Genomic DNA, 20,541 nt, shown 5'->3' on the forward strand with positions numbered 1-20,541 from the left:
TGTAAAGGCAAAGCCCCCCCCCCCCCCCCCCCCCCCCCCCCAATCCGAATTAACAGGGGTGGGGGAAACGTCTACAGTTATGTCAAGGTTGGGTTGTAGGGCCAGTCAGTCTGGGGATGGCAGGTAGCCTTTGAGAGTATGGAAATTGTTGCTTTAAAGCCTATGGGTGATAATGGGGTACGTTTGAATACAATTTCTTATGTGAAGCAAGTTCTACCAATCCAGCTTGTGATAGGTGTTTAAAAGGAATGTGCGAATGAAATATATAGGTGTAAGCCTATATATTACAACATTATCTCTTGGGGCCTCTGAAACACACAAATTAACCACCTGTAAATGTGTTAACTGCATTAAGAAATAGTTGTGATAGCCTTTATTATTATCATCATTATTATAAAGTTTAATCGTGTATTTATCAAGGTGATATAGCAGTTTAAGGGTAATTTAAATGCAAAATTTCCGCATAATTTTACATCAGTGAAGGCATGTAGACAGGCCCATGCTTAATCTCACATTATCTATGCCATGCCCTGCATTGAGCAGCTTTAATTATTAATTTATCAGGGGTGATGTGTTGAGAGTGGGCCAATAACTGATTATTTCAGATATTTGTCTCTCATGCTTACGACTCTATCCTTTGTTACGCGCTTCACATCATTTTCTTGCCTGTTGCTGGATCCAGCCCACACGGTGCATTCATTTCACGTGGGCTGCGGACAAATGTGTTACAGGTTACAACCAAGATTTTGTTTCCTTTGGTCTATGAATTTGAACTGTGCCCAGCGTAAATTATGCATATCAAGGAAAAAGGAAGCGAAAAAGATAAAGGGAGGAAAAGTCGTGTAGAGCCCAGCAAGGACTGTTAGAGCTCTGATGCTGGAATTTCTGTCTCCATGTCATGTTAGCAGCAGTGGCGCCACTCTGAAGCCTTTCAGTGACATGTGATATTTATAGATCTGTGCTAACAAATATTTAATGAACATTAGCCAGCAGCTCTAATGTGGTAGCACCGCTCCAATAAAACACTCTCTGACAGATAAATGGAAACTTTAATTTCGCGTGAATTGCTGTAATTATGAACAAATTTCTTTGTAGGTATATGCATAATTTATTGCTTAACGTTTTGGAGCAAATATATTGACTTGACCTATAGTTTGTTTGAATGATTAATCTAAACGTAAAAACAGAACACAGTATGCTCATGGACGCGTACATGGGCCATCTCATTTAATTTTATGCTTTGCTATTCGCTGATTTCAGAAGTTTCATGAATGGCACGGTTGCTTGCTGTACTATATTTTCACCACAAGGTGGTGCGGATGCTCCAAACAAATGTATAAACAATACGTCTTACGTCACGGCCCTGCGTGCTCTTGCCTCCTCCCCAGCTGCACACGCGTTGTTGTTGTTAATGACGAACAGGAGTCATGTTGAACTTTCGTTTTGCATTTCGCCGTCACAAATATGTTTTAAGTTATTGAGGGACGATGTCAGACATATTAATGAAGGAAATGGATAGTTTATCGATAGGTCCAGTGAAGCCAGAGGGGCACCGTGATGTCACCCGGAGCTTCCTGCTTGTGGACGAACAAGAAAACCTGAAGGTAAAACTAGCTAACGCCAGCTGAGCTAATAGCCGCTAACAGCTAGCTGGGAGGCGGAGAAGAAGATTAGAATATCTTTAGTGAAGGCCACTACCTATGTTTTGCTATAAATGAGCAGTTATATTTCTAATGTATGAGCTTTCGGAACACCGAGATGAAGTTTGCTTACTCTTTTTAAAAGACTTAAAGAAGCTCTTGAGCGTTATATTTCCTTCCTAACTATCAGCGTTATGTGGGGGTGCTCATCTCTTTGGCTAATGTATCCTAAAATAAAAAGAACGGGTGACCTAATCAGAAGCTGAAGACAGCAGAGCAGCATATTGGGTTCTCATTGGGGAATTCCCTGGTGATTCATGCAGCACAGCTGACCCGCAGGGAGGCAACCTCACGTTGTGTTGTTGCCACTGTTGATTAAAGGGTAGGAGATTAAGGCTTTCTTTCCACTTTTGGACCCAGCTGCATGAATTGATAATTGTATGTGAAGGCTCAGCAGCCCATTTATGATAAATACAGCTGGGATTTCTGGGATAAAAGTAGGCAAGCTCAAAGAAGCACAACTCTGTTCTTTTGTTTTGTTAGATGCTGCTGTCACCTAGTAATATACTGCTCATGCAAATTAAATCAAATCGAGTCATCAGAAGAACCATGTCATGTTAAAGTGGCCATGTTATTCATCTCCTGTACACAAAAGCTTTGGTTTTCTTCCTCATCTTCTTTTAGGTCCATGATGAGACTGAGTTTGTGGAAAAACTTGGCTGTGCAGATGTTGCAGGTGTAAAGGTCCTCTCAATCTTTGGCAACACCGGCGATGGCAAGTCCCATACGCTCAACCACATCCTGTTTGGTGGTGAGAGTGTGTTCTACACCTCCAAGTCCCCAAGCTCCTGCACGGTGGGAGTGTGGGCTGCTTACAATCCTGCTCTCAGCCTGGTCGCCCTGGATACAGAAGGCCTGTTGGGAGCAGCAGCCAATCAAAACCAGAGAATGCGACTGTTGCTGAAGGTAAAGTTAGTGGTGGCTTCTGCCTATTGAAAATAAAACGCCTTGTTGTTCTTTAAATGATTATAATGCGAGTGTTGTCACAGATCCTGAATGGCATTTTGGCATCCTAAAAAAGCACACAGGTACAAGAGATGTGCACTGTTTTGAAACTTTTAGCTTAAGTTAAACCCAAATGTGTGTTCTGGTTGTTGTATTCCTTAACTCATGTTAAGGAATTCCCTGGAAATCTGGCTCTGAAAATGAAGTAAAATGTGCTTGGGTGAAATTGCTATTTATCCAGTAAATGGACTGTACTTGTATAGCGCTTTTCTAGTCTAGCTGACCACTCAAAGCGCTTCTAACACTACATGCCACATTCACCCATTCACACACACTCATACAGCACGTCTACATCTATACACACTACGTGCTTTCTAATCATTCACACATACACCGACGGATTTATCGGTAGGCAACGTGGGGTTCAGTGTCTTGCCGACATGTAGCTGGAGTCGAACCACAACCTTCCGATTGGTGGGCGACTGCTCTTCCTCCTGAGCTACAGCCGCCCATTACGTGCTCTGCCATTACGTGACTCCATGACCTGAAATGGGACTCATCTAATAAATAGACTTGCTTGCGCTGACAGATCTGCAAAATGTTTATTCAGTTCAATTCAGTTTTATTTATATAGCACCAAATCATACCAATGTACCATCCAGTTGAAGCCAGTTAAAATCCCTATTATTTCTAAAACAATCATAATCCAGTCAAATGAATTCAAGTTGCGAAGTATGTCCAATTCTTACAGAGCCAATTAGAAAATTGCCTAGCTAAGGAAACCCACAGATTGCATAGGAACTTCTCTTTGATCCAATCCCCTGTCCTGTGCGTGCACGAGGCAACTGGAAAGAAAAAAACCTTCATCAGAACCAGACTCAGGGAAGGTGTCTATCTGCCTCGACCGGCTAAGGGTTGAGTTGGGGGCAAGAGTCAAAGTAACATCCACGAGAATGCAGGGTGATGGTTTTCTTAACATAGTATTACATTCGAACAAGATGAGCCGTGTTAATCACTTATCGGTGTATTTTCCCCTCGTATAACCCAGGAACGTTGTTTTTTTTTTGTTTTTTTTATGTGTGTGTTATACACCTCCAAACTAAACTGTTCATCATTTTCATACGACAGAGTTTTGAGTTTGATGGGATCTATACATTTTGGAAGCTTTCCTCTTGCTTACCAGACATTTCTGCAGTCTGCCAAAAGAAATCAGCCACATCGCACAACTAACAGAGAAGTCTGTCGAGCTATAACATGGTTTCCTTAAATTTATATGTTACGCTGGTTTTATTTGTAGTCATTTCCAAAAATTGTCGATAAGATTAAAACTACAAATCTACTCTTCAATGAACATGAATGAACCATCTTTCCACAGATGTCATATTCTGTACATCCCATCTGAATTTCACTACTTCCAGTATAAAGAGGTTTTCCTGAACAAATGGTGGCTTTGTGCTATGGTGAAGCATATTTCTGTATGTGATGTTTCATTTAGCATAATACTTTGTTTACCACGCTTGAGTTTGTTGTGTTGCTTCGCTGATGCAGACTCCCTCAGACTACATGGTCAGCATTATTTAATCGCACTATCCAATCTGCTTTTTCCAATATTTTCCAGTTTGGCCATTTCATATGATAGACCATACAACTTTGGATCTGGTAAATCCAATCTCCCATTGCCTTGGGAGCACGCATTTTTCTTAATTTTAGAAATTTGTTTTCTTCGCCTCCGTTAAAGACTGTTTATGTCACCATAAGAGATTAGACGAAAGATTAAACTTTCACCATATGTAGACATTTTTAAATCCAGGTTAAAAACATTTCTTTTCTCATGTGTCTATGCATGAAATCTGCACGATATCTTTTAATTTATCTGGACTGTTAAATTATTTTATTTGTTTCTCTTTATATTATTTTATGTTTTTTCAATGCTTCTTCCACTCCCTGCTTCAATGCTTTTATTTGTTTTGTACATGAAATGTGCTATACAAATAAATTTGATTTGATTTGATTTGACATAATGGTTACCGAAGTCCGTATTGTAATTGGAAGCATAATTGAGAATTTCTATACCCCTTAAAGCTGTGAATATGGCTTTGAACCTGACAGGTTTTTATCAGAAAGTCAATTCAACCAGACAAGTCTTTGTCTTTGTCAACCAGCTCCCAAACAGAAGCTCGGCTAAATTGTTTAACTAGTAAACAGCAGCAAGCACAGATATGTACAACTCTTGGCAAAAAAGTATGGAATCGTCACTCATTCATTCAGCTTTTCTATTTGGTAAAATGGTAAAACACAGAAAAATAACTTTTATATCATAGCTCAATAAAAATTGGGGTAATTTTTTTACCCTTTTTTTTTTCATATGAATTAGAGGGAAAAGGATGGAATCACCGTGTAATTTGCCTTTCTAAAACAAATACCCACACAAGCCTGAATATGCAAATCATTCTCCAGCTTAAAGAGAGTGTTTATAAGGTATAACAAGCTATTGCACTTGGCTGGTTGTCAGTTAGAGAGTTGTCAGTGGAAACGGTGGAAAGGATTATAAAACTCCTTCAATCAGCTCCTTTAGTGTCGGATCAATGGCTAACAAACCCCCCTGGTTAAAGATCTGTGACTGAAAAGAAGATCTGTCTAAACAGTTGGACCTGTATTGCAACACTTGAAGAGGCTTGTCCAATCAAAATGTCGTCATTATCACTCAGTGAGACACAACAGCAATTGCAGCCATTTTCCCAGCACAGCCGGTGTGTACTGACATTGATGGAGGCGGATTTAGTGGTGCTTATCATGGCTTTTTTTTTTCAGAAATTGTCAGAAGTCATGGTACATGGTATCACTGCAAAAAACCTGAAAGAAGCCTGATTATTGATTCATGCAGATAAGAAAATGAGTCCAACGCAATGGAGCTTGTGAATTTGCTGGATAGCTTGAAGCTCACAGTACGTGTCAATGAAGCCACTCATCAGCATGATAACATTTATAAAGGTTAGCCGGAGATCCTACCGTTCCACCAGAGGTTAATACAGAGCACCGACACTCTTGATCGTAGCATTTTGTCCCAGTTTTTAATTCTTTTTTTTTTTTTTTTTAAATATAGTCATAGGGGAATACAATTTCATAATTGTTAAGCACAATAAACTGCATTTCTTACTTTACAATGGTTAATCCAGAGCTAGAGTTGAGTTGTTCTTGTCATAATTTGTTTTGATGCTTTAAACTAATAAGAGAAGACATTTTTACAGTTTTCCACAAGTTTTCTTGTTTCCTTGGTAACAGCCACATATGTTACTTCTATCTTATTGCCATATTCATCATCTTGTGTCTTTACCAGGTTTTGGCAGTGTCTGACATAGTTGTCTATCGCACACGAGCAGAGCGCCTCCATAACGACATGTTCCACTTCCTGAGCAGTGCCTCAGTGGCCTACCTGAAGCACTTCACCCCGGAGCTGAGGGCCTTGTCCAGCCGCTGCGGTCTGGATGTGCCCCTGTCCTCTCTTGGACCTGCTGTCATCGTCTTTCAGGAGACTACACACACCCAGCTGCTGGGCCACGGTAGGGGAAAGAAATACAGTAAACCAGATCCCTTTTTCAAAAATGTTTGCTTGCAGAATGAATTTTTGTCCTGGTGTCAGCGTTTCCTCTTTCATTCTCATGTTCTGATATAGACTCCAAGGTGGCCGGTCATGCTGACACGCTGCTCCAGAAGCGTTTTCATGACCTGGGTTTGGGGACTGAGGCCTTCAGCTCGGTACAGTATGTAGGCACTCAGACCATCACACCCCCCACAGACTACAGCAGGCTGCTGGAGGCCGTCAGACAGCAAGTGAAGAACACTCACACACGCTCCCCCCGCCAGCCGGGGATAGTATTTCATGCTCTGGAAGTAAGTGGTACACTACAATCTTAGACGTTTAACAGATGGATGAAAAAGGCTTTTTTAATTTGTCTATTGGGTAGTCTCTCTTTATCTCCCTTTCTGCTCCCATCTGGTTTTATGTCCACTTTTCCGCTCTCTAAGCCTTCCCTTTTATGTTTCCCAGGCTCTGAGTGAGCGTTTCTGTGGGGAACTATCAGACGAAAAGATGACACTGTACTCCTTCTTCCCAGACGAGTACTTCACTTGTTCCTCCGTCTGCCAGAGCTGCAAGTAAGTCAGTGCCATCGTCTTCACCCGAGGTTTTCCAAGAATGACTGTAGGCTTAAATCACAACCCCCCCCCCCCTTATTTAAAGAGTTAGTTTGATCAATGAAGCTAAGTTGAAGTTTTTCCTCTGCTTCAGTTTAAATCTCAGAAGCAAATTTCTTGAAGTTTAACGCTACATTTCTACATATGGGTCAGTTGCCACAGGAAGCCCAGAAATCAATGTAATACTGGACTAGCTTTACATAACAAGTCCTTTACCTGAGCTTTAGTTTGGCTGTAGATGCAAGTTCAGCTGTTTATATAAAGGGGCGCATTATAGCTCAACTGGTTAAGCAGGCATCCCACGGACAGAGGCTGTAGGTCCTCAATGCGGCCGGCCCAGACCCCCACTCTCTCCGCCCCTTTTCCTGTCCACGTATTGTCAATTAAAGGCCACCAACACCCAAAGAAACATTTAAAACACGAAAAAAAAAGAGCAAAGACGTGACTCTTCTTTCCCTTCTCAGAGGGTTCTATTTCATCCCTACTGACCGCCAGAGGCGGTGCTGAAAGCACTGAATGTCCCTTCACGCATGCGCCGTTCGAGTAGTAATACCAACAGAGTCACACCTGTGACATGTCGGGTGATCAATCAGAGGCTATATAGCCCGGTGTCATCCGACACTCTGCTCCTTTTTCTTCTCGCGTGCGGTTCGCTTGCACAGCATCAACCTGCCTTCTTGGTCATTTCACCGTCGTTTGACGCCCCATTTGCCTGTGGCTGGAGCAGCGATATTTCGCCCTCCTAGGGGCTGCGACGAGTTACTTTTGGACCGACTCACAGGTTGGTGTCGTGGTGCGTTGTTACTGCGCTTTAAAATTGGGACGGTAGCGCCTTGGCTACCGCTTGTTCAGTTAACAGCTGAGTGCTTCGTTCTGAACTGAGCTACCGACGGTAGCATCTGGGGTGGCGTCTCGCCCCCTGATAAACGGCTGATTGTTAGCTCACACAGCCGATTGTTTGGCTTCCTAAACTAAGCTACCGGCGGTAGCCTCTGAGTTTTGTTGCTTTACTCGGTTGAGGTGGCGTCTCGCCCCCTCTCTCTCGAGGTTACACAGCTGATTGTTGGCTTCCTAAACTAAGCTACCTACGGTAGCCTCTGTGTTTTGTTACTTTACTCGGTGGCGGTGGCGTCTCGCCCCCTCTCCCCCGAGGTTGCACAGCTGATTGTTTGGCTTCCTAAACTAAGCTGCCGGCGGTAGCCTCTGTGTTTTGTTGCTTTACTCGGTTGAGGTGGCGTCTCAGCCCTTTCTCCCGAGGTTACACAGCTGATTGTTTGTGGCACAGCTGATTGTTTGGCTTCCTAAACTAAGCTACCGGCGGTAGCTTCTGAGTTTTGTTGCTTACTCGGTTGCGGTGGCGTCGCCCCCTCTCCCCCGAGGTTACACAGCTGATTGTTTGACTTCCTGAACTAAGCTACCGGCGGTAGCCTCTGAGTTCTGTTGCAGCTGTGTTTTTGTTTGCTGTAATTGGTGACGGCAGCGTTTTCGCCCCCTCTCCCGATAGTAAACGGCTATTTAAGTTTGGACCTGAGCTGCCTGCGGTAGCTTCTGAGTCTGTTTGCTGAGCTGCCTGCGGTGGCATCTGTGTTTTTGTTGCTTGGTTGGTGACGGTGGCGTTCCGCCCCCCTCTCCCATAACCAGCTGATTTCCGGTTTTGAACTGGGCTACCAGTGGTGGCTTCTGAGTCCGTCTGCTTGTTTTTTCGTTGAAACTTATTTGGTGAAGGCTGCGTTTTCGCCCCCTCTCCCAACTTTGGCGGACGTCTCACTTTGTTTTGCGCTGAGATTTAATCGGTGAAGGCAGCGTTTTCGCCCCCTCTCCCGGTGGTAGCCAGCCACTTACTCAGTTTTCGTTGCTTTAACTGGTGAAGGCAGCGTTTTCGCCCCCTCTCCCAGCTTTGGCTAGCTGCTTATTCAGTTCTGGCTGCCTTGATTGGCATTGAGCGTTATTTGGTGAAGGCTGCGTGGTCGCCCCCTCTCCCAACTTTCGCGGACGGCTCACCCTGTTTTGCGCTAAGATTTAATCGGTGAAGGCAGCGTTTTCGCCCCCTCTCCCGGTGGTAGCCAGCCACTTACTCAGTTTCCGTTGCTTTAACTGGTGAAGGCAGCGTTTTCGCCCCCTCTCCCAGTTTTGGCTGGCCGCTTATTCAGTTCTGGCTGCCTTGATTGGCATCGAGCGTTATTTGGTGAAGGCTGCGTGGTCGCCCCCTCTCCCAACTTTCGCGGACGGCTCACTCTGTTTTGCGCTGAGCTTTAACTGGTGAAGGCAGCGTTTCCGCCCCCTCTCCCCGTTCTAGCCAGCTGCTTACTCAGTTTTGGTTGCTTTAGCTGGTGAAGGCAGCGTTTTCGCCCCCTCTCCCAGTCTTTAGCTAGCCGCCTATTCGGCTTGACTGCCCTGGTTGGTGACGGCTGCGTTTTCGCCCCCTCTCCCAGTCTTGGCTAGCCGCTTCTTCAGTTCTGGCTGCTTGATTTGCACGGAGCGTTAGTTGGTGAAGGCTGCGTGGTCGCCCCCTCTCCCAACTTTCGCGGACGGCTCACTCTGTTTTGCGCTGAGCTTAACTGGTGGAGGCAGCGTTTCCGCCTCCCCTCTCCCCGTTCTAGCCAGCCGCTGACTCAGTGTTGGTCGCTCTAACTGGTGAAGGCAGCGTTTGCGCCCCCTCTCCCAGTTTTAGCTAGCCGCCTATTCGGTGTTGACTGCCCTGATTGGTGACGGCTGCGTTTTCGCCCCCTCTCCCAGTCTTGGAGTTTGGATTGTCGTCCGGTGTTCTGGACGTGGCTGCCGGTGTCAGCTCCCCCGTTCTTTCGGCCTGCGGTTGAGCTCAGGTCAGCTTCAAACATGGATGGCTCCCACGGTTGTACGGATTGCGGGACCGTGCTTCAGGCAGATGATGGCCACGATCTGTGCCCTGCCTGCCTTGGGCATGATCACCTGGTGGAGGCCCTCTCGGAAAACCCCTGCATGGACTGCAGTTACATGCCCCATGCCGTGAGGGTGACTCGGCTGGCCCAATTGCGCCCCGAGGTTGGCAATGACATTCCTCTTTCTGGGCAGGTGACCCTCCCTAGGCGCTCGAAGCGCCGGAGTGAGGCTGCGGCCTCTGTGGCTCCTCCTAAGAGGAGTCGAGCCAAGGCTGATCAGGGCCTTTCCACAGTGGTGGAGCGTTTGTCTGCAGAACTAGCGGAAATGAAATCCCTTTTCCAGGCACACCAGTTGGATCCTGCGTCTCCCCCCATGCCTGAGTTGGCACCCGAGGAGGACACGTTGTCTTTGGCTGCCTCCGCCTCTCACTTTAGGAGTGAGGTGGGGGCGCAGTCGTCTCGTACAGGGTCTGGCTCGCCCTCTTCACAGGGGGCAGCTAGTGGGGCGAGCGACGGCTCTATGCGGGACGTCATGCAGATGGCTTTGGGGCAGCTGCAGCTGACCGTCCCACAGGCACAAGAGTCGGCTCCCGGAAGCGCCTTTTTCAGGCGCGGACAGGCCCCTGCTCCATTCTTTGTCCCTCCATCCGAGGAGTACCTAAAGGAGCTACACGCCTGTTGGCGGGACCCCAAAGCCTTTTCGCGCCTCTCCCCAGATGGTCGCGTGTTAGAGGCTATGCATGAGTCGGCTAAAGCAGGCTTGGATTGCATGCCTGCGGTTGAGCCCGCTGTGGCCTCACTCATTGTGGCGCCGGATGAGGCTCTTCGCCGTGATGTTCGGTGCCCACGGGCTCAATGCCGTGTTACAGACGACTTCCTCTGTAGAGCCTATAACGCCGGGACGCGTGCTGGCCGCCTTGGCAATTCCTTGGCGCACCTCATGTTCGCCCTTTCTTCATCCCTACAGGACTCTGGTGGGGCCACTACTGCGATTGGCTTTAGTGATGCTGCGCTTCAGGCTTTTGCACTGATGACTAGGGAGCTTGGGCGCGTGATGTCTTTCTTGATTCAGGCTCGTCGACAGGTCTGGCTGGCACAGTCTCCGTTGACTGAAGCAGGTCGTCGGACCCTCCGTGGGGTGCCTGTGGTGCCAGGGGAATTGTTTGGCTCGGCTGCCTTGGAAGCGCTGGAACGGACTGTTCAGGCGCGGAACACCAGGCGGCAGCTTTCAGGCCTGAGCAGGGGTATGCCCCCACCTCGGCGTACACGGCACCCGCAGGCTGGCCGCAGTGATTGGCCGCCACCTCGGGGTCGTGCTCGGGTTCCCCCGGCCGAACGACAGGGGCCCAGCAGGGCCTTTCGTGTGCCAGCCCGCCAACCAGCCAGGCAGGCCCGTGACCCACACTCTGGCCGCCGCCCCACCAGGGCCCCTAGGGGCCGTGGGGGCAGACGGTGATGCCACCAGGCTGACCGTCGGATTTTATTCCCATCAGCAGCTCCGTTATTGGGCTGCTCATACTCGGGATCCATGGGTGGTTGCAACTCTGACCCATGGTTACCGGTTACAATTCCGACGGCGGCCTCACATTTCACGCCGGGTCAGGGTGACCGTGATCACCGACCCGGTAAAAGCCCATGCATTGGATCAGGAGCTTTCCGCCCTCCTGGCCAAAGGCGCGATCGAGGCAGTGGATCCTCTGCAACAACCCAGGGGCTACTACTCCACATACTTCCTTGTGCCCAAAAAGACAGGCGGATTTCGTCCCATTCTGGATCTCAGGGGACTGAATCAATATCTCAAGGTACTGCCCTTTCACATGCTCACGACAGCAGAGGTCCTTCAGACTGTTGCGAGGAACGAGTGGTTTACCTCAATAGACTTGACGGACGCGTACTTCCATGTACCTATTGCGGCAGAACATCGCCGTTTTCTCCGGTTTGCCTATCAGGGTCGCCATTGGCAGTTCCGGGTGCTCCCATTTGGCCTCTCTCTTTCCCCGAGGGTGTTCACTCGGTGTGTGAAAGCGGCCCTCTCTCCTCTGCAGGCCTGCGGAGTGAAGGTACTTGCATACCTCGACGATTGGCTTCTTTGCGCTCCATCCCGAGCACATGCCTTTCGCGATACGAATCGTCTGCTGGATCACGTGTCCCGGTTGGGCCTCCAGGTCAACTCGGAAAAGAGCTGCCTGACCCCGTCTCAGACAACCGTTTTTCTGGGTATTTTTCTGGATTCGCCCTCCATGCGGGCTTACCCATCTGCTCAACGGGTGACCGACATACTCCAGTTGGTCAGTCGATTCAGGCTGGGCCGGCAGTTGTCCTACGTCACCTTCCTGCGGCTGCTGGGCAAACTGACATCAGTCACCCGGGTCGTGCCCTTGGGTCTGCTGTCACTGCGCCCCTTTCAGAGGTGGCTCAACAGCTTCCGCCTGGACGCCAGGCGGCACAGGCATCGCCAACTCCTGGTGACAGGGTCATGTCTTCGTGTCCTGAGGCCATGGAGGGACAGAAGCTATTTGTCCAGGGGTGTCCCCATGGGGATAGTTGTGTGTCGGAGAGAGGTGGTCACGACGGATGCCAGCCCTACTGGATGGGGTGCGGTATGGCAACACAGAGCGGCTCAGGGCCGCTGGGGCCGACGGGATCGCTCCAGGCACATAAATGTACTGGAGCTGCGTGCGGTGCATTTGGCACTCAGTCACTTTATTCCCCATCTGGAAGGGAAACATGTCCTTATACGGTCGGACAACACCTCCGCGGTCTACCACGTCAACCATCAGGGTGGCACCAGATCAGCGCAGCTGCTGGAAGTGGCCACAGCCCTCCTAGAATGGGCCTCTCCTCGCCTGTCCACCCTGCGGGCAGTGTACTTGCCTGGGCGGCACAACCACGTCGCGGACACTCTTTCCCGCCAGGCAACTGCGCCGGGAGAGTGGTCCCTTCACGGCGACGTGGTGCTCAGGATCTGGGACCTCTTTGGTCAGGCGGAGGTGGATCTCTTCGCCACAGAGGAGTCAACTCGGTGCCCTCGATGGTATTCCCTTACGGGGGCGTCAGGCGCACTGGGCCAGGACGCACTGGCTCATCCTTGGCCGAGGGTCCTCCTGTATGCATTCCCACCCCTGTCCCTGATTTGGCCTACCCTTCGGAGAGTTGCCGAGGAGGGACACAGACTGTTGCTGGTGGCTCCGTGTTGGCCGGCACGGCCATGGTTCCCGCTTCTACGGAGCCTGTGTCGCGGCGCCCCATGGTGTCTCCCGACCAGGAGGGATTTGCTGTCCCAGCTGGGGGGACGATTGTGGCACCCCAATCCCCACCGCCTCCGACTGTGGGTATGGCCGCTGGACGGCTTGGACAGCTGTTGACCGGTCATTCTGATCCCGTCAGACGCACCCTTTTGAGTGCCAGGGCACCCTCTACTCGCCAGCAATATGAGAACAGGTGGCGGCTGTTTTCCCAGTGGTGTTTTGCCCGCAAGGATGATCCAGTCACCTGTGCAGTGTCCACTGTACTGGAGTTTCTCCAGTCTCTTCTTGACAGGGGCCGCACTCCCTCAACGCTTAAGGTGTATGTCGCGGCCATTTCATCTGGTCATGCTGGCTTTGCGGGCTGTACTGTGGGGAGCCATGAACTCATCTCCCTGTTTATGCGTGGCGCTCGTCGGTTGCACCCACCGATGGCCCCACGGGCCCCTGTTTGGGATCTGGCCTTGGTGCTTGAAGCTCTGTGCCACCCCCCATTCGAACCTTTGGAGCTGGCGGACCTCAGGTGGCTGTCGTGGAAAACTGCCTTTCTGATGGCTATTGTCTCGGCTAAGAGGGTCAGCGAGCTACATGCTCTGTCGGTCAGCCCTTCCTGTCTCAGGTGGGATGCTGATGAATCTGGGGTTACCTTGTGGCCAAACCCTGCATTTCTGCCTAAGGTGTTGCCTCGTTCGCATTGCAACCGGCCATTGAGGTTGGCACGATTTCAACCCGTGTCGGAAGGTACTGCTGGTGGGTCCCGGTCGTTGTGCCCAGTGAGGGCACTGGAGGCGTACATTGCAGCCACTGCTGCTATTCGACGCTCGGACCAGCTATTCCTGTGTTATGGGGGCCCTAGGTTGGGTTGTCCCCTTTCCAAACAGCGCCTCTCCCACTGGATCGTGGATGTCATCTGCCACGCCTACGCTACGGGGCGCTGCTCCCCACCCGCTGGTGTGAAGGCGCACTCTACCAGGAGCGCCTCTGCTTCCTGGGCTGCCTTGAGGGGGGTTCCAATGGAAGTGCTATGTGCTGCTGCATCATGGGCTTCCCCGAGCACGTTCACCCGATTCTACAGGGTGAATGTGGCCTCCCCTCATCCTCTGGATCAGGTTCTGCGGCGAGGGTCCTCTGAGCCTTCCCAATGAGGTATTTTGCTCTGGATTCCTCGTGACGCCGCTGGTATTGGTCATTCAGTGCTTTCAGCACCGCCTCTGGCGGTCAGTAGGGATGAAATAGAACGAAAGTTACGTATGTAACTACGGTTCTATGAATCCCGAATGACCGCCAGAGCTTCTCTGTCACTCAGAATCCTTGCATTCCGCGAGAAGATTCTGTAGGAGCAGAGTGTCGGATGACACCGGGCTATATAGCCTCTGATTGATCACCCGACATGTCACAGGTGTGACTCTGTTGGTATTACTACTCGAACGGCGCATGCGCGAAGGGACATTCAGTGCTTTCAGCACCGCCTCTGGCGGTCATTCGGGATTCATAGAACCGTAGTTACATACGTAACTTTCGTTTTCTTCAGTGTTTCACACCAGTTGAACCTAACGTGCCAACAGAAATGTGCTACTTTCATTTTCTGCTGAGACGGGAAAAAAAGGACTAATTTAGCACTGTACACTATGATTATGTGGAGGCTGCAAACTCTCTGTGATGTCACTGTGCTGATGCAAAGTCATTCACATCTGCATCAAGATGCATTTTACGATTAAGCAATTTCCATACCTCTAACCATACCTGCACAACTCTTAATTTGTTTAAAATCATTTCCCTGCGCTTAATATACAAAGGAATGTGTTTGTGTGAGATGTTTATATCTCATCTATTTTTGTCACCAAGCTGCAAACGGTCTAGCTTTATCGCCACGGGTGCTCGAGGAGGGAGTCCACCTCCTAGTCCAGTTTATTCAGCCTGCACTGGTGAGACAGCCATATGACCCTAAAGTATTTTTCACCTTCAGGAATCCACCAAAGTTCATTCAAACTTTCCATCTGTAAACATAAACCCAAATCTTTTTCAGGTGTTGAATTACAGATTCGGAATTAATTCTATAAAGGCAGACCACTTTTGTTGTTATTCTCACCCTTAGTGGGACATAATTAATGTCTTCTCCATGTTAGCTGGAGAAAACCATGCCACACAATCTGAAAGGATTTTCTCCTGTATTGATAGAAAACCCACCATTGAAACAAACCGTGCCTTCATCACTGACTCGTGACTTCTTTCTGTCTGAACCTCCAGCATTCGCTGTAAAAATGGAATGAATCATCTCAGAGACAGGGTCCCCCACGTGGCAGATGGACTCTGCCAGTATGCACACCAATATAACAACAAGGTCCTCATCTGTAAGGTAAGACAGGATCATCACAGTGAGCTTCTGTTGTGTGAGGCCTTCCTCTGTTTCTCTGCTCTCTCTGATTATTCGTTAAAACTGTCTCACGCTCTTTCTCTTAAAAGTTTTCTGTATTACTTTCTGTGTCTCCAGCGGTGCTATGAAGGGGGCAGAGAGGTGATTGTAGTCCCCAAAACATCGGCCTCCTCAGACAACCCATGGTTTGGACTGGCCAAATTTGCCTGGTCAGGGTAGGTAAACACACACACATATACAGTCCTTTCAGTGCTTTTCAAGCACTTATCTCCTTTTCACTCTCTGTTGCCTCTTCCTCCGTCTCTTTCTGTCAGATATGTGTTGGAGTGCGCCAGCTGTGGTGTAATCTACCGCAGCAGACAGTACTGGATGGGAAACCAGGACCCCGAGAGCGGCGTGGTGAGATCCGAGGTCAAGCATGTCTGGGAGGGGGTGAGCATTCTGCCTCTTTCTTTTTCATCCTGAGCTTTTTACACACATTTACACATATGCAGAAAGAATCTCATTGACAAGATTTCACAAACAACTGAAACGGGAGAGAGTTTGGAAACAGGAACTCTATCTGTTTCGTGTTACACATCCTTTACACAAATCTGACTAATCAGGGATGACCACGTATGAAATGCCTGATTTTCTTGTTGTTTGATCCCTTTCTCGTCTCTCAGTCCGACACCTTTCTGACCAACCACCAGAATGCCGCCCAGAGGGTCCTGGATGGTATGAACTATGTGATTCAGTCGGTGTCTGAGTATGGTACCGGCCCCACTAAAGCTGTCACAGCCTGGCTCACTGACCAGGTGGCGCCTCCGTACTGGAGGCCCAATGCAGAGATCACAGTAAGTATGAAGAACTAAAGCAGAGGCTCACAGTCCCTTCATCGGTAATGACTTCATGTGTGTTATTGTTGTGCCTCCTGCCTCTCAGGTCTGTCGTGGATGTCAGAAGGTGTTTGAGGAGGCTGAGAGGAAGCATCACTGTAGATCATGCGGCGATGGTTTCTGCCATCCCTGCTCCAGCCACAGGATGCCGGTGCCAGAGCGGGGCTGGGGGAGTTGTCCTGTAAGAGTGTGTAAGGCCTGCTACAGGCAGGGAGGGCCACCCGACAGTAACCGTGAGGGTAAGACGCCTGTAGCCTGTCAGCAAAGGCTGTGGACAGTCTAAAGATTTAATTCTATTAGAACAAAGAGGAAATATTCTCAATGTCTTCATGTCTCTGTCTCTGCTATATGTCCACGCCTCTTTTCTTCAGTGTGTAAGGTGGAGCCTCGGGGTCTGATAGCTCGCAGGGTGACGGAGGTGGCCCAGTCTACACTGGACATGGTAACTACAGCTGTGGACTACCCTCTCTGTGAGTACAGCTGCATCTTTATCAATACACATTGTTCAAGATGATTCTGATTTTAACATGCAAAGCTTTGAATTGTGCTACTGAATCTATCATTTCTATCAGCGCGTATCTGCTTTGGAATGTGCAAAATATGTCGGAAAGTAGCTTTATCTGGTTTTGGTTTATCTATTTTCTGAAAAATATTGTCAAATTCACCTTTTAGACACCTTTTACACCTTTAGCAGACTTTAGTTGTATGCTAATAAAGATCGTCTGGGGAAACGGAGACATGGAACTCAATAGCAAAATAGAATCTCGATTCCATCGACTGTCATGTTCTCGTCACACTCATTTATGTTTTCACTAGTTATTTTGAATGTTTCTGTATTCATAAAATGACTGGTGCACAGAACAGAGTCTGCTGGCAACTCAGGAAATATCAGAAAAGAATAAAATTACTTTTAAGATCGATTAAAGTTGAGTCATGCCGACTGCATGTGGCTTCACAGGACTTTTTTCCACCTAGCCCCCCCCCCCAGTCAAATCTAAAAAAAATCAGCAAGTAAGACAGTGTCTGAACATAGCAACAAATCTGCCTGAACGTTTACTGCTGATGTGCATGCGTGTAAGAATTGCTGCTTCATTCTTCTCTCTGCTGAACTTTATCCTGCCTTCCACTCGCTCCTCACTGTTGTGGACACATTCAGATACATGCAGCACTGATACCAAAACAGCAAGGAGCCTCTTCTGTGTAAATGTGGCGATTTCCACAGCGTAATTTCTGCGTCACATCCTGCATCCTGTGCGCTCTGGACAGTTGATGCCCCTTCACCACCCTTCCTTATATTTCCAGCTATGAGAATATATTGCCAGTAGAAAGTGAGAGACACGAGTGAACAGCAGCTGCAGCAAAAGTCTGGACCAAATTGTCCTCACACTTTGCTGAACATCTCCTGTGTTCATGTTTGAAAACGACTACTTAAGCAGTTATTAAGTTGAGAGCCTGTTTAATTGTATCAGTGATGCTGCTCAGACAATGTGAAGGATGCATGAACGGACAGTTACCGAGAAGAAAACCACTGCGTGCACAAAAGTAGCACAGAAAGTGCACAGTTGGGGTGCAAGCTTGGTTAATATTGAACTCACCAGACCCCCCACAGAAACTGAATGGGGCCAATTGCAAAATACAGAGGTTGGAGTGGTGGCACGAGTGCAAAAGTCCTGACCTGGTGAGCTACGTCCTGTGTGTTTAATTCAGTAGAACTCATTTGGAGCATTTTAAAGTAGAAGGAGGAGCAACAAAACCTCCAGCTCAGAGAGTGTGTGTGTGTGTGTGTGTGTGTGTGTGTGTGTGTGTGTGTGTGTGTGTGTGTGTGTGTGTGAGGAATGACATCACCATTTAGTGTTAGAACAGAAATATTCCCGGCTATGCAGTATTTTCCATAACGATGTGCGGCGTGTATAATCCCTGATGAAAGTCTGAAACTCATCATCTACTTTTCCATCCATCCTCCTCAGGTTTTGTGAAGGATGTGGCTCGACCAGACTACTGGGTCCCAGACCAGAACATCACCCAGTGCAATCAGTGCTCCAAAACCTTTACCCCAGCCATGTCGAAGCACCACTGCAGGGCCTGTGGGCAGGGTGTGTGCGGCCCCTGCTCCACACACAACAAGCCTGTGCCGTCTCGAGGCTGGGACCATCCAGTCAGAGTGTGTGACAGCTGCCACGCCCGCACAGACAGCCTGTGACCACCACAACCAGGAATACTTCTCAAAGGGCACCCAGTCTTCCCCAGATGATCCACAAAACACTGTGAATCCCAGCAACGCTGCTCCAAAACACCAAGAGGGATCAGCTTCTCAGCACTATTTGACAAAACTGGAATCGGCTTTGTTTTTATGTAACTGGATGGGCTGCTCAGATGCTCACAGTGATCACCATCTGGATTGTAGACTGTCTGCACTCACAAAGTATCTGCTCTCCATCTGATCTCCCTTCTATAACAAACTGATGTTGTATCAGTTAACAGGCCAACAAGAAACAAAAACAAAGCTGCTATAGATCACTTTAACTACAGCTCCAATTGACAAGTCAAACTTCTTTAAGTCCAACTAGACAAAAGGCAAGCTGCACATATATTTTTAACCGACTGCTTTTAAAATTTAAGACATTTAATTGTCTTTATATCACAACAGAGCTTAAACTCTTAACGGCAGTCCTGTGTCCCGGTGTCATATTTATCGCTGCAGCAGGCTGCCCATTCTCAGTTGGAACACTTTGTTAGCTCAAAGGACAAGTAAAAGGGATCCACTTGGCAATGGTAGATTTTAAAGTTTAAAGCTCTCTGCGTCAAAAGCCAAGCTAAAGCAACCGACTTATGGGTCTCTCGTTTGACTCTTGCACAGACTTTGGAAGAGCTGCGATGTGTAAGGTTATTTCTTTTATCCTCCTGGGTTGACTTCCTCTGAATTGCCTCTTTTGCACATCTCGGCAGAGAGGAGTATCAAAATCACTGTTAGAAAAATGTAAATTAGGTTGTTCCTGTGGTAGCCAAGGCAAAAGAAAAAACAAGCAAATATGTCAAACACAATTTGTCACAATGTGTGCCTTAATGGGAATCTTATTACCCGTTTCTGGAGTCCCTGAGGGTTGTTTGGGGGGATTACTGCATATGTGCTAGAACTAAAGATATTCTTTTTGCCTAATCACAGAGAAATGTCACTTAAAGCCTTGATCCTTAAACTCGTATGCAGTGGTTTTTGCAATATGATGAAATGAATCGAAGAATAGAATCTGTATCTCACCACATTTAGACATTCCAGTGTTTGAAAACACATTTGTATTACTGTAGATATACCTGAAGTGTAGCAGTGATGCTTGAGGAAGCTTTCCTCAAATAAAGAATCACAATCACATTAAATCATTTATCTATGTAAAGTTCAAATTATATAGAAAAAATTGTTAGAGATGGACACAGTCAAAAGAAGTTTCTCTGTGTAACAAACTGAATGCTTTAGTGCTGCTTTTCAGCGTGGAAATAAACTAGTTTCAAAGGTTTTCCAGCCAAATCTAACAACTGTCAATCCCGATTTTTTTTTTTTCTTTTTTTTCTTTAAATAGCAGAGGCTAATCCAAATAAAGAAAACCAAGGAAAATCGTGTGCCTACATGAATAACTTGATAGCTTTCTTTGTTTTTTCATAACTGAACCTTGTAGATCAATGTGAAAATGAAGGTTTGTCTGAAATCTCACCACTGGATCCACCACTCTGTAAATTATAGAAACTCAGCAGTTAGGTGTGACCCATTACCCTGACAGATTGCAGAGTCATGGACTTAGCCCAAGGTATTTAGACAGCACGATAGTGGAATGAATCAACGTATTTTGCTAAAATATAGTATTGATAATACATTATTTAGCTGAATCCTAAGTAATTTATTAATACACCTTTATTTAAGTAAAAGAAGCAGTAGGGTTAAACACCTTTTTACCCAAATTCAGTATGGCCTGTTGGTGCGGTTTAAAGAAACAAATCTTGGTAACTGACACAACTGTGACTGCTGATTTTATAAGAATATAGGTCTGTAGGTAAGTTGAGTGAAGGCCATTTTAGCTTTGTAAAGAAAAAAAATGTCAGTGTTTGAGTCTAAAGGGGGATAAGGCTGACTATCCAACTCAAGACTACAACATACAGTGGTGAGTAAGGGTCTTAAGGTCTGTAATGAACCTCAGTGCTCCGTGGTAGATTGTATCAGGGGCATTGAGGCATTATGAAGAAGCATGCATATGAATTATATCACCATAATCCAGTAGTGAAAGTGGTTGCTACAAGTCTCTTTTTCTGGGGTCAAGAGAAAAACGGGATTTGATTTGACACAACAAACACGTGGAAGTG

The 20,541-nt window shown here is 47.6% G+C and overlaps 1 protein-coding gene across 1 annotated transcript; it reads left to right on the plus strand.

Moving 5' to 3' along the window:
• Positions 1–1,361: 1,361 nt before the first annotated feature.
• LOC142388560 (zinc finger FYVE domain-containing protein 1) lies at positions 1,362–19,722 on the plus strand. Its single transcript, XM_075473964.1, has 12 exons — positions 1,362–1,604; positions 2,325–2,606; positions 5,983–6,205; positions 6,319–6,536; positions 6,694–6,800; positions 15,190–15,298; positions 15,434–15,531; positions 15,631–15,748; positions 15,982–16,152; positions 16,241–16,433; positions 16,566–16,664; positions 18,162–19,722. Exons 1-12 carry the CDS (start codon positions 1,488–1,490, stop codon positions 18,392–18,394), a joined length of 1,968 nt encoding a protein of 655 aa, XP_075330079.1. The 5' UTR covers positions 1,362–1,487; the 3' UTR covers positions 18,395–19,722.
• The last annotated feature ends 819 nt before the right edge of the window (positions 19,723–20,541 follow it).

Source organism: Odontesthes bonariensis, chromosome 9 (genome assembly GCF_027942865.1).
Source record: "Odontesthes bonariensis isolate fOdoBon6 chromosome 9, fOdoBon6.hap1, whole genome shotgun sequence".
In the NCBI taxonomy this organism is placed as follows: domain Eukaryota; kingdom Metazoa; phylum Chordata; class Actinopteri; order Atheriniformes; family Atherinopsidae; genus Odontesthes; species Odontesthes bonariensis.

Bases quoted from the DNA above. Each gene is read 5' to 3' on its own strand.
- LOC142388560 (XM_075473964.1), top strand. From the start codon at position 1,488: ATGTCAGACATATTAATGAAGGAAATGGATAGTTTATCGATAGGTCCA. The intron at 15,749-15,981 runs GTGAGCATTCTG...CTCGTCTCTCAG, and splicing joins TCAAGCATGTCTGGGAGGGG to TCCGACACCTTTCTGACCAA. The intron at 16,153-16,240 runs GTAAGTATGAAG...CCTGCCTCTCAG, and splicing joins GGCCCAATGCAGAGATCACA to GTCTGTCGTGGATGTCAGAA.